Below are 17,957 nucleotides of genomic sequence, written 5' to 3'. Positions count from 1 at the left end.
AACGACAAATCTTCGGAATTCAGGAATTATGGATAATCAGGACCATAAACTTTCACATTTGCAACAGCAAGGTAGGAATGAACTTAAACAGTTATTATATGAATATGAGCACTTATTTCCAGATATTCCTATAAGAACAAACAAAATTTTCACTTTTTTCTTGTTACGTTTTGTAAGAGCCAAAACGTAACATGTAGTAAACATGCTTATTTTAAATCCAGTGAAATTAATATATTTTTAGAAAAACATTGAAAAAAGTCACACACAAAAAAACAAAACCAAAAAACGAGATCCTTTAAAATATAAATTACAGTGTAAGTAACAACTGGCATTTAACCTTATTAATGACTTAATGGGGATGAGACGTACTATTTTGTGAACAAAAGCTCTAGTATGTCCCGGATGGAAAGATTTTTCTTTTGTTACATAACGTGAGGCTGCAATATTACGGCCATAACGTCATCCACTCATATGCAAGAGAAAATCAACAGTTTAAAGCTGAAACTATTATTAAACTCATCACCACGTGAATTATGCATTTTTTCTTCCTTCGTTTACTCGTCGCTGTTACACAAGACAATATTGAAAATATCTTACGCAGTTAACAAACGACGGTTCACCTGAGTTTTGTGTGGAAAACAGAAATCACAAGAACAAAAACAATGGTTGCCTCTGTCGAAGTTTGACCAAAAGTGTCCATACAAATTTAGATTTTCGTTTAACTAAACAGAATTATACAGTATTAGTATTTGTGATGGAGAGACTTCTGACAACAAGAATAACGAATATCAGCCATTTAGCATGGCATGGTCTAAGTACACAGAGTAGACTTAGTTTAGTTAGGTGGTTACATCATAATGGAGTATTAGCCTGTAATAACCTCAGTGTGTTTCAGAGACCGAATCTAACCTGTTCGCAACTTGGAAGCATTCTTAGAAAATCCGACAGAGTTTCTAAGGTGAATGAAATGTTTAGGGACAAAGACCAGACATATAACATCTCCGTTTCAACATTTTGCGGAGTACTAATATTAGTACCTCAGTCCTACAATGTAAGACACATCACCCGATATTTGTGTTCTGGGGGGTGAAGGGTCTTACAGTCGAACTAAAGACGCTGTGTAGCGTGCATTGATGTTGACTAACAGTGTAGCAAAGGTCAAATTTTCAGGAATATCACACACAACTGTCAACCAAAATAAACTCTTTTCTACAAAGTAAAGTTATACTGTTTTTGCCAGACTTTACTTACCCTGATGTTTTAACTCTAATAAATTCAAATTCTCACACAAGAAATGGACCTGTTTTCAAGTTTCATTGGCCAACATTTCAGTTGGCTGGAAAGTGAAGAAAGCCGATAATGCAGGAAACGCCCAAAATGTGTTGCATACACTGTGTGTGTGTTCTTTGGATATTATGTATTTGATGAAAATATCAGGAAAGTCTATTTTAAAAAACTAGTTCAGATTTTCATAGAGAATAACCAATCACTCTAAAGTTATTTGACATGTATGTATTATGTTTCCAGCTGGTACAACAGTTAAACACCATAAGTTTTTTATTTTATTTACTGTTAAAGCCAAAACAATAAAAGGTACAAATCCAGGGTTGGCGCTGGCTTTAAAAAAGTTGTCGCCCAAAAAAATCACCTACCTTAATATTTTGTCACCAATTTTCAAAAACTCGTCATTTTCATAATATAGTATTATCTGTTTATCTTGACACCCTCGGGACCAAGTTAATATTGTCGACATAAGTGGATGTTATGGGGGGGAGGCTGAAAATAATTGAAATTTCGCATGCAAGTGAAAAATTTTAGGTGACCTGTCATCAGTGACTAGGATTTACACAGAAAAAAAATGGAAATTTTAATTAAAGGAAGTCAGTTAGTCTGAAATACACTTATATATTGACAACTTAGATTTGTGTAGTACACTCCACAATGTGTTAAATAATGTATATGAAAAATGCATGAATTAGAGTATAAGATCATATGTTAGAAAAATCATTTATCAGTTAAATCCCATTAGAAAATACAGCTAACACTTATGTATCAAAAAAATGGTAGTCCTCATTTGATCTATGTCCATTGTAAAGAAACCCGTTTCATGAAACGATTCACGCTGATATTCATTATCCTAGTAGTTGTATAGTTGTTTATATTGTACATGTACTTAAATTGGTCTTGATTTTGGTCAGCCAGAGACAACTACCATGATGCTTAGGGTACCAAGGGGATGGGGTTATTCATAGGGAAATGAAAACATGAACAAATTAAACAGTTTAACCAGCATTCTTGCAAGATGTCCCACCTTCATTTTATTTGACTGCCAGATATCTATTGTTTCAAAATATTGGAGTAATAATTTGGGTTCTACACTGCCATTGGTAGCAATTGTAAACATAAACTTTGTTGTTGCAAATCAAGGCACAATAAATATATTCCAATCACTATGAAAAATAAAAAAATGCTATTTAAGTTTGTTGCTGACTTCCTTTCATCAAAAGTCTTCAGCTTGCTTTTATGAAGGTACATGTGTTAAAGGCACCACTAAAGGCCCTCTTTGAAGGACCAAACAAATCTCCGTTTGTTTTTGCTGCAGCAACATCAAAAATAATTGTAGAACATTGAAACATAACTTTTTGTTCATTTGCTTAGAATATACATGTATACAGAACAATCGGTGATTAAAAAGTAATCATTTTTTTTAATATAAGTTTCAGCACAAATATTTTTGTATGGTACATTTTACAGCAAAAAATATATTGTCATGTCTTGCTGATTGTAGTCATTCCCATTCCCACCTTCAGAGGTGGTCGATTGTAGCTAGTCAGGTAGCACAAATATTTTGGTTATATTACGGCATACATTACTAAGGCCACACATCAGCATAAGCGGATTATGATATAACAATGCCTTGTTAGGATGGTGTGTCAATATGAACCAAGGATTTGTTTATGTAACAATAGATTCCAGTGCAATTTTATATCCAAGTTTGAGGCCTCCTGTCATGTTGCCTTTGAATTTCTCCACTCCAAATCCAGTTTTTAACAGCCAAAAATATTATCGCCAAATAAATCACCAGATAGTATATTTTTCACCAATATGGAAAAAAAATTGCAATTTGTGACATTGGCAAAGCCCAGCATGATCCCTGAACTCTATTTTTTTTCTCTTTTTCTTGTGTACTAATTTTTCACTGATTAGTTCTAAATAGAGACAATTACATTTCATTTTGATTATTACTTGAGGAAGGTGCACATTCCCAAATGCTAAATGGATGTGTGCCTCATAAGGTAAAACTAGTGTATATAAGAAGATAGTGTATAAAATAACATATTGTACAAAATTCAGTTTTATTCTGAGATAAGTGCTCCATTGTTTCTGTATTTTTACAAGGCAACTGGTTTAGGTGGTTCTCCCAGTGTACATGAATGCTAGCTGTGTGTTCATTCTTTCATGTATGCCTTCACAAAATATATTTCTGTGTCACCATTCTATATTGATATTATGAATGATTGGACAGAATAGTTAAAGTTTTTGTTGTCTAATACAGTGGTTTAATTTTTGATGCACTTACATAGACAATTATCTAAAAGTTCTCAATACACATGTAACCCACAATTGACCTTTTTATTGTATTCTCCGATATGCTTAGGTAAAGTATGATACTTGTAGAACATCTACAGTGTATATTATACATATTAATGGTATATATGGGGTAGCTTTGGGTGTGTTTACATAAGATTTAGGTGTTTTGTGTAACCATTCGGCTATAGTACAAATCATACAGGTCATGGAGGCATGTCTATTTCAGTAATTGGTGTCAGCTCCCAAATTGACTAACATAGAGACCCAATGTATTTAAACAGACTCAGTTGGAATCTGTGACTCAAATGAAGAATTGTCATGAATCGATTTAAACAGATCTACAATGACCGACCCAAGTGTAGACCTAAATCAGGATCTGACAATTGTCAGAGTCAGCCCACTGTGAGATACAAGGAATGAATCTAGTATCCATGATAAATTTGGTGCCAAAAGAAGACACTTTAACATGAAATTGCTAGCTTCAAGAATCTCCTTTTACCATCTTGTGTGTCAGTCAGTTTTATCCTTTCTAAAATATTTATGTAGGTAAATATGGAACAGCTCAGTATTTATTATATACACTGTATACACATGGTTATAAGAAGACTATCATTTGTACCCCCACCCACCCCACCCCTTGTAGACCTTCCTACAAGCCAAATTGGATAGATAGGTAGTGAGGTGGATAAATAGATTGATGTGAAGAAAAGTAAGACAAAACACATGGATAGTAAATGCAGTTATATTACTGAGTGGTCAATCAGAACATACTGACATGCTGTTTGCAACCATCTTTTCCAGTTTAGATACTGCCATTCTTGCAAACAATGTGCACAAATTCCATTTTCATTGGTTCATATCTTTATACAAATTATGTGGGTTTTTTTTTAAAGGTGAAAGAAGTGTAAGCCAATTTGCTCCAAATGTTGCCCTTTTGCTGGTTTACAAAATCACAGTACTAATTTAAAAATAAAAATTACAGACGTTTCTACAAGTAATTTATGTCCATGACATTCAGGCATTTACATTTTGTTTCATACTATCATGCCATACACAGTGGCTTTAATTTATTCAATTTCTTATTCTAATTTCAGCACCAATGTGTACAGACACTCCGTTCATTTCATCGAGAAGCAAGAGCATTATGCAGCCTTCTTCAAAGATCAGGGTTAACAGACACGGCTTGGAATGCATCAGTGCTTTCTAGTAAGTTATTATGCCCATGAGATTGGAGCATCAAATATTTAGGTTGTTTGTGTGTGGGTGTGACCACTGACAGTGTAGGATAAAGTTTCTCCCAGTATTCTGGAATACATCACATCACTGTCTACATGTGGGGCAATTTATCAATTTGTTTAAACAAGCCCCAAAGGGAAATCTAATTTGTCTTGCCCAGATATCATGCCATTCCATATTGATGTTAATTTGATGATTATAGATGCCAGAAATAACATTATGCTCAGCAGAATATCTGCAAAAAATGAACTATGTCTATGCCACTCCTTTATTTGGCCAAGTTCAGCATATTTTTTGCTTTAAAGAGAAGTAATTTCTCCTTTGAATACATTACCCAATCACAGTTATGTTGATGGATACAAGTCTGCTACCTCCCAAATCCAGCTAAAAAGATGAAATTACGTCTTTTTTGTCTGTATCAAATGGACAAAGGTACAATAACTCTTGGCCTATTACCTGCCCTTGGCCACCAGGTGTCACTAGTTTTTAAGCTTCGCTTTTGTATAGTTAACATCAAAAATGAAACCTCTGATAAATCAATGCAAATATTGTTGTGAAATTTCCGTCCATCCAGAAATTCAGATTCATATTGAGTATAAATCATTCAACAACAGGTGGTATTCATTAATTTTTTATTTTGTCCAATATGTTTGTGAATTTCTCAGACTTGGTCTACTAAGATCACTTGATACAACACTTGTTGATGCATTTTAGCATACACTTCCTATTGTTTGTTCACTCACTTAATAATGGATGTTATTTTTGTGACTTATTAGCATGCTGCGTTGGTAATTTATCTTTATTTCTTCTAGTATTGTGTCATTTCAGTGAAACATATTGGCAAAGTGCACTAAATGCAAGAAGTTCAAGACCAGGGAAGACCTGTATGAGTCATGCCTGGTGTGCATCAAATGTACTTCATTCTTTCCTTACAGTGTGTGTGTGATGTATGGTCTGAGGATTTATGGGCTGCTGTCTTCCAGAAGTTGGCCACAGGCAAAGAAAAGAGGAAAATCTCACAAGAATGGGTTTCTTGTCACATTGAAGCTAGTTTGAAATTGAAATGTTGTTAACATGTCTTCCATGTTAGACTTGGACTTATGGGCAATTTTCCAACTGCTGAAAAATCAGACAATGAGCATGCAGCCTGAATGGTAGTCCGAGTTTCCTCTGACCCTTGCCACTCCATTTTTGATGTTTGGACATTTATGTTGGAGTGTCAGGTCAGAGTCCATTGCCTTTCAAAAAGTTGGCATTCACCAACACTATTTTGGTGGCAACATAGGGTAGCTGCTTACTAGTCGGCCTAGCAAACTTTAGGAATATGATTTATTTTCTCAGATACTGTGAGCATAGCATTCGTTATATCTTCAATCTGCTGACAGACTAGCCGAAATTATAGCATTGATGAAATTTGACCTGGAACTCACCATTTGCATTCCGAGTCATATGACTACACAAATCTCGCGACCTACATGTCAGTGACTTCAGAATTCAATTCTTGTTGATTCTGACCTACTAACCCCACTGCCTGCAGACAACCTACGGGTGAGTACCAGACTCCTGCAGTTATAGTCTTGTTTGATCAACTTCATTCTTCAGAATGAATGGGTGGTCCAGGTCATTTACGTCAGATTCAGATTTCATTTATCCAACCCCTACTCTTTATTCCTCACCCCTTCTAATGGATCTACCATCAAATCAGGGCAGTCATCTGTAACAAGAGATACGCTTACTTACCAACAAAAGGGCAGTTTAGATTTTGCAAACACTTCATTCTCTTGGGTTTTATTGAAGGCTTTTCCTTTCACACAAGGTCAACAAGGCTGATCAACAACCTGAGTTGCCTCAATATATTTTTCCAAGATGGAAAAGGTGAGATTGATACAAGTTGCCTTTAAAAGGGACAAGTAGGTCATCAGCCTTCATCTGACCATATCCACCAAACATCACAAAAATGTCTTCATTTTGCTTACCACGACATGGTTTACCAGTACCAGTTTCTTCATTTAACCTGAATATTAGCTCCTGGGCTTTACCAAGGTCATGGATTGCATCATCACCCTGTTCTGTTTGACTTTATCTATAGTAATATCAGCCTGCTTGAACATCCAGAAATGTAAGTTTTATTCGTCTCAAGAGCAGAGATAACCTCCTACCCCATTTGAATCATCTTATTTTTCTCATGAACTGGGAAATGTCCAGCCTCTGTCCATCCGATTGTTTTGTCCATCAGGGTATGGAATTTATCAACAGTCTCAGTCTGGTATGACTCCCTCATGTTCATCTGGTACTGATTGTTAAACTCGTCGAGTCCATCTTTGTATGCGCCCCTTACAGGTGATGTTGCTGGCTCAATAGTTACATTTTCCAGACTAATCAATCAAAAGGTCAGGATCACGTATGAGGTATTATCATTCTTGTGTCAATGGCACAGCCATAGTTGGTTCATGATATGAATTCCTGTGGAAAAGCCCCAGACTTTAGTTATGGTATGTACAGATACCAGTATGCAAGGCTGGGGATTCCACCTATTGCCAGGCTTCAATAAGGCCATCAACAATGTAGGGCAGGGGAACTTTCATCAACTTTCTCTAAACGAAGGCTGTCATCAGTGCCTTTCAGTTCTGAAAGGAACAACTTTTCAAGACAACAGTCTGATTCTATTGGACCAAATAGTTGTGGCAACCTGTCTCCTACAACAGTGGGTCACCAAATCACCCAACCTATGTGTTCTGGTTTGGCAGTTTCTCCCAGCTCCATATCAATGTACAAATCAGGCACATCCCTGGCAAACTCACAGGCACGTACAATCTGTAATTTCTCCAAATGATGGCCAGGAAACATGATATTGCCTAAAGTCTTATCTTCATGGCTGAGGTGTGATACATGCTTGGCATACTCTGAAGTTGCCTTATAAGGATTTCAGAATTAGAGTGATTCATAAGTTTGAATGTAATGTTCAGTCTGAGACATAATAGAAGCTGGCATGCAAAGTCAACATTATCAAGTTTTTATCTCAGGGATTTAGCTTCACAGGGACAAAACTCTGAATTTGGTGAGTCCCATATCCAATTATCTATTCTTACAAATTGAATGTGATTTGGGGAACGTATTCAAAGGAGAAAGATTTTACAAGTAAATTATGTTTCTCCAAGAATGCTTACCCAATCACAATACTTAAAATCCTCCCAGCTACACTACCATGTAAGTATCCTCATAGGTATTTTGCTCAGTTTAAAAACTAGTGACACCTATTGGCAGCAAAGGGAGGTAATGTAAACAGTTATCCCCTTTGTCTTTATAATATGGACAGAAAAGATGAATTTCACCTTTTTAGCATGGGTTGATTCTAAGGTAGCAGGCTTATACATTAATGTGATTGGGTAAGTATTTTATGAGAAACATAATTTACTGAAAAAATTTGCTTTCCCCAAGTATTAGAGTCCAGCATGGTCCCTGTCACATGCTCCACCTTCTCTCAGTACCACTTCTTCCCCTGTGTTCTGACCATGGGTGGTGTCATGGGTTCCAGAATACCACTGGCAACACATTTTGTATGCCATGACTATGACAAGGACATAAAATGTTAGACATGTCTATCTACCTTGTGCATACATCTCAAAATCCTTATGTGTGCCAGTACTCCCTCATCTTTCCATGTACTATGTTTATACTTGTCATACATTATAGACATGGTCTCAACATGCATGTGTCATTTACTTGTCATGTCTGGATGCATTTTTCCAGAGTTATGCCTCTGTTTGGTGTTAAATGTATATACTGTACATGATAACTACATTGTGTACAACTAGTCACACAGTTTGTAATGAATTGTCCTGAAATTTAGCGTATATTATTGACTGGAGGTCAACATGCACTTATCATTCTGTCATCGTGCTTTGAGGTATTTTCTAGAGTTGTCTCCCTTTTTAGGACTTTAATATATATACTGTATATGACAATTCTGTGTGTGCGACTAGTAGTATAACTTTAGCTGAATAGTCCAAAAACTTGGCAGACATTGATGACTTGTACATCTTCTCCCAAGTGCCCATACACAAAGCTTTTCTCCCAGGTGTCCATTTGCAGAGCTCTTAATTGTTGTAAAATATATCATCTCTCAAGTCTCCATGCACAAAGCTCTTACACTTTGTTAAATGTTTTTTCTTCCAAGTGTCGAATCACAGAGCTCTTACACTTTATTAAATGTATCTTCTCCCAAGTCTCCATGCACAAAGCTCTTACACTTTGTTAAATGTATCTTCTCCCAAGTGTCCAATCACAAAGCTCTTACACTTTGTTAAATGTTTCTTCTCCCAAGTGTCCAATCACAAAGCTCTTACACTTTGTTAAATGTTTCTTCTCCCAAGTGGGCAATCACAAAGCTCTTACACTTTGTTAAATGTTTCTTCTCCCAAGTGTCCAATCACAAAGCTCTTACATTTTGTTAAATGTATCTTCTCCCAAGTGTCCAATCACAAAGCTCTTTCACTTTGTTAAATGTATCTTCTCCCAAGTGTCCAATCACAAAGCTCTTACACTTTGTTAAATGTTTCTTCTCCCAAGTGTCCAATCACAAAGCTCTTACACTTTGTTAAATGTTTCTTCTCCCAAGTGTCCAATCACAAAGCTCTTACACTTTGTTAAATGTATCTTCTCCCAAGTGTCCAATCACAAAGCTCTTACACTTTGTTAAATGTATCTTCTCCCAAGTGTCCAATCACAAAGCTCTTACACTTTGTTAAATGTTTCTTCTCCCAAGTGTCCAATCACAAAGCTCTTACACTTTGTTAAATGTTTCTTCTCCCAAGTGGGCAATCACAAAGCTCTTACACTTTGTTAAATGTTTCTTCTCCCAAGTGTCCAATCACAAAGCTCTTACATTTTGTTAAATGTATCTTCTCCCAAGTGTCCAATCACAAAGCTCTTTCACTTTGTTAAATGTATCTTCTCCCAAGTGTCCAATCACAAAGCTCTTACACTTTGTTAAATGTTTCTTCTCCCAAGTGTCCAATCACAAAGCTCTTACACTTTGTTAAATGTTTCTTCTCCCAAGTGTCCAATCACAAAGCTCTTACACTTTGTTAAATGTATCTTCTCCCAAGTGTCCAATCACAAAGCTCTTACACTTTGTTAAATGTATCTTCTCCCAAGTGTCCAATCACAAAGCTCTTACACTTTGTTAAATGTTTCTTCTCCCAAGTGTCCAATCACAAAGCTCTTACACTTTGTTAAATGTATCTTCTCCCAAGTGTCCAATCACAAAGCTCTTACACTGTGTTAAATGTATTTTCTTCCAAGTGTCCATACACAGAGATCTTATGCTTTGTTATTTTCTCTCAAACACTCCAGTTAGTCAGTCTGATCTTGACTATATTATTTAAGCCGATACCAGCACATTTTGTTCTACTTGGCAATTGTAATGGCTACCATACACTTTAGGGATGCAAGAACATCAATGAGAGAGTATAGAAACTAAAAGATTTTGCTTCAAAACACAATCTCTGCCTTCTTAATGAATAATTTTTCCTGCTTACAGCCTGTTATTCCTGCTCTTAGGTCATGCCCCTGCTTAGGACTACAGCACCACAATGTTTTGCCCTTTGTTATGACAATCACTATTGTTGGGGACTTTGTGATGTGTTTCATGTTCTGACTATTAAACTAGAAATAAACAGCATTTTCCCCATACTTTTCTCAGTTATTCATTACCCACTAACTTAATGCAAGTCTGGTCTGGGAGGTCAACATTTTTCTACCTTTGTGCAGAACTACAGAGCACACCATTCATATTTAATAGCTTGACATCATTATTTGAACCAGTGCTGGTGTAGTTGTGTGACATTAATCATGCACACATCCATATACAACAAAGATTACATGGGGTGTCTTTGTAAAATGGAGGTGTTTGGTCATGAATAGTTGGAGGTCAATTTAGTTAAAGAGTCCTCTGCATTGTTTTTAAGTATCTGTGAATGTATTTTATTCATCACAATATGATGACAAGGTGTTTGTATGGCAACTTAAATTGCATTGATTTATTCATTCATTGATGTTATGGAAGACACATTGGCATAATTTATGTAACAGTTCAAAATAAATTCATATTCTCAAAGATTAAGAACATATCTTCATAAATAGATATTGATACCATTTTTACATTATCCTTTTGAAGTCATACAAATAATTTGTGATTGCTTTACTCAATTTTTATTCTTCATTTGTAGAAACATGCTCTGTTGAAAAATGATAGCTTAGAGGGCTAGGCATAATTCATTAATTATATTTCTTATTGTGCCCTACCATGACAGTGTTAGGGCATTAGAGCTGGGTGTTTCCAGACATTTTGTTTTGCAATATGTATTACAAGAATTGCCCTCAATGCGATATGTATTGCATACATTTAAATAAACTGAAAAATAAGCAAGTTAGTTCACATTTGCAAAACAAACATCTCTGGAATCATTGTATAAATCCCATCACTGCAGGTTATTGAAAAACTAAGCATTTTAGAATTTTTCTGTTTGTGTTTTTCTTCTGAAGGTTGACTAAGCATTGATTAGAGAATCTGAAATAATAGAAAAAAAATTATTATCAAATTCTGCAAATTAAAGCATGGGTGAATGTTAATAAATGAGGTGGGTGCCTCTTTTTATGACTCATAACGTATCTTGTTCTCTTCAAATGCACTTTAATTTTCCTACCAAAATATATGTGTATTGAGAAGAACTGAAAAGGCCAAATTCATATGGCAGCTGCTAGGCCCTGTTGTATTTTTGTTTCTTTTGTTGATTATGTTTATCTTAGGCATAAAATTTGACATATTAAAGAATGTAATGTGCTTTCTTAATAGAAATCTTGATTGGATACATCTGAGTGAAAAAAAGAGACTTGTATTTAAATGGGAGGATGGGGCATTAATTTAAGCAGAGTATGATGTGCATCTCTCGGGAAGGTTGAAGAATAATCAGTCTGTAGAATGGGGTAAATGTTCTCATGTGAAACAAATATTTGTCAAAACTAATCAGAATGTTAAAAGAATTTTATTTATTTTTAAAAAATACTTTCAGGTATTAATGAGACCTATCTTGTGTAAGACAAAAATTCTTTGAATTTTAAGTGTGCATTTGTAGATATAGTGTGTAAAAGGATAGTTTTTATGCTAGTTGTTCAGCCTTGTCAAAATCCCATTGAAGGTTCTCAAGAAAGCGTTTGGAAGAATTGTGACATTTGACCTGCTGAACAAAATTATGAAAGTATAATTGTAAACTAATGATGAATGATTCTTATTTTCTCACATTTTTTAAAACATTTTCAATTTTCTGCTGTCTTCTTGGCAGCAAAATTATAAACTCAAATAACAGTATTAATGAAGAACCCCTGTACCACTGACATTTTAAACACAGGATGTACCACTGATATTTTAAACAGTCTGTACCACTGACATTTTAAACACAGGCTGTACCACTGACATTTTAAACACAGGCTAAGACTGGACATGTGGTCATGTAAAATTAGGTAACATTGCTTTAAAAATTAATGTTGTTTTACAAGCTGCTAAAAGCTGACAATTTTTGCTTATAAAAGAATTGTATTTCTGTCCATCTATACATATATACATCCATCTGTTTATATGCTTATTTATCTATACATATGCCCATTCGTCTATACATATGTCCATCCATCTATTTATATGTCTATCAATCTGTATATGTGCCCATCCATCTATATATATACCCATCCATCATTATATACGTCCATCCATCTATGCATATGCCCATTCATCTGTATATATTCTCATCCATTTATTCATATGTCCATCCATCTATACATATGCCAATCCATCTATTATACATATGCCCATCCAGCCATTCATATGTCCATCAATCTCATATGGCCCATACATACATATGCCCATCCATCCATTCATATGTCCATCAATCTCATATGGCCCATACATACATATGCCCATCCATCTATTCATATGTCCATCAATCTCATATGCCCATCCATCTGTATATATACCCATCAGAGATCTCAGAAACGCTTAATTACGCGTATCTGGATGCCAATTTTTGATTTGGGATGCAGAAAATCACTGAGGCGGGAGTCCTCCGTGCACATGTAATAGGTGTGTGGCAAAATTCAAAGACTTGCCAGTCCTGCTTTGTGGGAAAATGTGTTGATCAGTTAACTGTGTTGATATTTGCAATGACAGAACTGAGTGACTGAAAGACTCCTTAATGTACATATATGTTGCCATCATAAGAGTACATTAAAAAGAACATGATGCAATGGCTGGGTGGCAAGTTCAAAAGCTTTGTCTGGTGGCCTGGTGGTAAATGTACTTATATTTACAGTGATTGAATTCAGAGTCAGAAAGATCCAGAGATGTAAATGCGGTCATTTAAAAAAGTACATCAAATAAACAACTTTAGCTTTCATTATTGTGTCCATTTCCAAATGTATCGGAATAAGTAGTGCACATGACCTCAGAATCAAGACATGTTGAGACTTAGACAAAATGCCATTCGTAAATTTGGATAAGTATTTTGGGGTTAAACGGCAAACTTACGAAGATTGTAACGAGATTCAGAAGAGTGCTAAAGCTGCTAGAATTGATAGTTTGGATGGGACAGTAGCTAAGTGTAAGAACGTGTGTGATGCCTAGCTTAGTGATTGGAATAAGTTCTTGGATTGACAAAATTCAGTCTCACTCTGATGGACGAACAAGAGCTATTTAAGATGTATATTGACTGACCATACTTTTTTTAAAATGCCCCTCGCCTTAGCCCGGTTAGTTCTAGTGTTGTAGCAAATTGTATTCATCAAAACATTAGTAGCTAGGCCTAGTTTTGATATCAATTACGTTGACAAACAAACTCTTGCCCATTCACAAGTATTATGTTTTGATAGCTGATTGACCATTAACCCTTTTCTGAGTAAGGTGGCAACTATCAATTTCCTGCATGATATCCTTTGATTATAAAACATACAAACATGTGTTTTAAGAACAGAATCGGTGATCTGGATATATATTAACTGACTCTTGCACACTATTTTGTAATAAAATTAGTTTGAAACTTTAAGTGAACCAGTAGGCCTAATGGGAAATAATGGTGGACTTCGCTAAGTCTGGGATGTACCAGTTTATTAGATTGTCTGTTTTTGTAAATCATCGGGCAAATATATTCAGAAAAAATATATAAATCATTGAAAGCAAAGCCAAGCTATTATTTTATTAAAGATTTAACTTTAAAATGCAAATTATGTAGGTCAGAAATGTATGGGACAATGCAATGTTATGGAATTCGCGAGATGTGCTTAAAGGTCTAAGCTGTTTTCCGACTTGACATGTATTTGCGAAAATATGGGAATAAAACAGCAAATCAGATACTATTTAACCATTGCCTAAAATTACTACAAGAATGTAGACAAATAAATAAACCATCAATTTGCAATCCTGTCAATGGACTGTTGTAATGAAGCTATATTAAAGTGAGTGATTACATTACGAAAACCTCTCCATCTAAAAATAGATGCACTCACGTCTGTGTTGATTCTATAGGAAAGAAGGGACTGCAACTTTTGATGGTGGGACTCCTATTTTTACCAAAATGGGAATCCTGGATTCCTAGTTTTAAAATTCTAGCGAGACCTCTGCCCATCCATCTATGCATATGTCCATCCATCTATAAATTTTCTCATCCATTTATTCATATGTCCATCAATCTCATATGCCCATCCATCTATGCATATGCCCATCCATCTATATTTATGCCCATTCATCTATACATATGCCCATCCATCTATTTATATGTCCTTCGAACTGTATATGTGCCCATCCATCAATTCATATGCCCATCCATTTAAACATATCTCCATCTATTCACATCTCCATCAATCTGTATAGTAGCCCATCTATCCATTCACATGTCCATCTCTATATATATGCCCATCCATCTAGGCATATGCCCATCCATCTATACATATGCCCATCCATCTATATATATGCCCATCCATCTACATGTATATATATATATGCCCATCCATCTATATATATGCCCATCCATCTACATGTATATATATATGCCCATCCATCTATACATATGCCCATCCATTTATATATATGCCCATCCATCTACTTGTATATATATATATGCCCATCCATTTATACATATGCCCATCCATTTATATATATGCCCATTCATCTACATGTATATATATATATATATGCCCATCCATTTATACATATGCCCATCCATTTATACATATGCTCATCCATCTACATGTGTATATATATATGCCCATCCATCTATATATATGCCCATCCATCTATATATATGCCCATCCATCTACATGTATATATATATGCCCATCCATCTATACATATGCCCATCCATTTATATATATGCCCATCCATCTACTTGTATATATATATATGCCCATCCATCTATACATATGCCCATCCATTTATATATATGCCCATCCATCTACATGTATATATATATATGCCCATCCATTTATATATATGCCCATCCATCTACTTGTATATATATATATGCCCATCCATCTATACATATGCCCATCCATTTATACATATGCCCATCCATTTATATATATGCCCATCCATCTATACATATGCCCATCCATCTACATGTATATATATATATGCCCATCCATTTATACATATGCCCATCCATCTACATGTATATATATATATATGCCCATCCATTTATATATATGCCCATCCATCTACATGTATATATATATATGCCCATCCATCTACATGTATATATATATATATGCCCATCCATTTATATATATGCCCATCCATTTACATGTATATATATATGCCCATCCATTTATATATATGCCCATCCATTTATACATATGCCCATCCATCTACATGTATATATATATATGCCCATCCATTTATATATATGCCCATCCATCTACATGTATATATACATATGCCCATCCATTTATACATATGCTCATCCATCTACATGTATATATATGCCCATCCATTTATACATATGCCCATCCATCTATACATATGCCCATCCATCTATACATATGCCCATCCATTTATACATATGCTCATCCATCTATACATATGCCCATCCATTTATATATATGCCCATCCATCTATACATATGCCCATCCATCTACATGTATATATATATATGCCCATCCATCTATACATATGCCCATCCATCTATACATATGCCCATCCATTTATATATATGCCCATCCATCTACATGTATATATATATATGCCCATCCATTTATACATATGCTCATCCATCTACATGTGTATATATATATGCCCATCCATCTATACATATGCCCATCCATCTATACATATGCCCATCCATCTACATGTATATATATATATGCCCATCCATTTATACATATGCCCATCCATCTACATGTATATATATATATGCCCATCCATTTATACATATGCTCATCCATCTACATATGTATATATATATGCCCATCCATCTATACATATGCCCATCCATTTATATATATGCCCATCCATCTACATGTATATATATATATGCCCATCCATTTATACATATGCCCATCCATCTACATGTATATATATATATATGCCCATCCATTTATATATATGCCCATCCATTTATATATATGCCCATCCATCTACATGTATATATACATATGCCCATCCATTTATACATATGCTCATCCATCTACATGTATATATATATATGCCCATCCATATATACATATGCCCATCCATCTGTTCTTATGTCCATCCATCTATGCATATTATCATTCATCTGTTCATACATCCATCTATCTATATATATGCTCATCCATCCATTCATATTTCCATCTAGCTATATATATGCCATCCATCCGTTCATATTTCCGTCTAGCTATATATATGCCATCCATCTATTCATATGCCCATCTATCTGTGTATATACCCATTCATCTGTAAATATGTCCGTCCATCTATATACCCATCTGTCTGACCATCCATCAGTCAGAACTTGGGTAAGTTTTGCCATCATGTCAGTTTCAGGCACTGTGGTGGGGCATCTGTATTCTCTAAACACATGTCTGGTTTGAGAGTTGTTATATACTTAGTGAAAGAATGACTATGACTGTTAGCAATCCTGGATTCACTGCCTTACAAACAGGATTTTGATTTTTATTATATGCAATTTCTACCAGCAATCCTCTAGCTTCCTTACATATTATCATTTAAAATTGTTATATCATTATCTTTTCAAACTGTATATCTATTTAGTATTAACAATAACTACTTAGCATCACACATTGTAATTTAGGTATATTTTCTTCAGGCCAGAGACATCACTTCAGTACCAGTAATAGACAGCATAACCAGGAGAAGCAGAGCCAAGAGGAGAAAAAAGAAGGTATTTACACTGACACCAAAAATCTCTTTTGTAGAGGGTTCATAATAAATTGGTTTTAAAAGTATTATCAGTGTTACTGGCATGCATATTTTAATAGGTCTCCATGTACAAAGTAGGAGTTTGATTGTGTATCATTATACCAATTAGGTTGGTCATGATATAGCATATTGCAGAACAGAAAGATCACAGTGCTGTTATATAACATATTCAATTTCTCACATGTAAATCTATCTACTTTTGTTCAGATATATTAAAGTATTATTAAACAGGATTTTCCCATTTGTTTATTTCCCATGGACAAATGGCTTTTGGAAGGCACTTGTTCTGCTGTGAACCCTCTTGCAAAATGTATTTTTGTTTAAAAAGTAAATTACAAGGAATGAAGTGAATTTTTTTATTCAAATCTTGTTTACATCTTATGTTTTTTACTCTTTTACAAATGATAAAATACATAAAAAAGTTATCAGCCCATTAAATATAAATAAAACCACATTCCATGGAATGTTAGAGGTTTTCGGAAGTTTGAGTCTAGAGTCTTGAAGTCAATATGCCATGATTGGGCTATTGAACTCATTTGAAAAGTCACCAGGCCAACAGACAGTAACCTTGGAAAAACTGCCAGTCATAATAACTTGAACATAATGGCTGTGTATATTTGTGTTCAGAAATCATTGAAATGGCAAATATCTGATGCCTTTGTTTCACAGT

The 17,957-nt window shown here is 35.0% G+C and overlaps 1 protein-coding gene across 2 annotated transcripts in view; it reads left to right on the top strand.

The window, feature by feature from the left end:
- Nucleotides 1-662: 662 nt before the first annotated feature.
- The window catches only part of LOC149787330 (mitochondrial inner membrane m-AAA protease component paraplegin-like), a 96,106-nt gene continuing 78,811 nt past the window's right edge, over nt 663-17,957 (top strand). Inside the window, exons 1-4 of one of the 2 annotated variants that reach the window (XM_089977871.1) lie at nt 663-958; nt 4,686-4,772; nt 5,393-5,441; nt 17,175-17,249. In XM_089977871.1, coding sequence (XP_089833997.1) covers nt 755-958; nt 4,686-4,772; nt 5,393-5,441; nt 17,175-17,249 — 415 coding nt within the window. In that variant the 5' untranslated portion in view covers nt 663-754. Of the gene's footprint in view, nt 959-4,685; nt 4,798-5,392; nt 5,442-17,174; nt 17,250-17,957 lie in introns of both variants that reach the window. The other variant, XM_089977872.1, reaches the window with a different exon arrangement.

Source organism: Sinohyriopsis cumingii, chromosome 12 (genome assembly GCF_028554795.1).
Source record: "Sinohyriopsis cumingii isolate HCF-2022 chromosome 12, ASM2855479v2, whole genome shotgun sequence".
Lineage (NCBI taxonomy): Eukaryota > Metazoa > Mollusca > Bivalvia > Unionida > Unionidae > Sinohyriopsis > Sinohyriopsis cumingii.
This window is presented reverse-complemented; position numbering and strand designations above follow the sequence as displayed.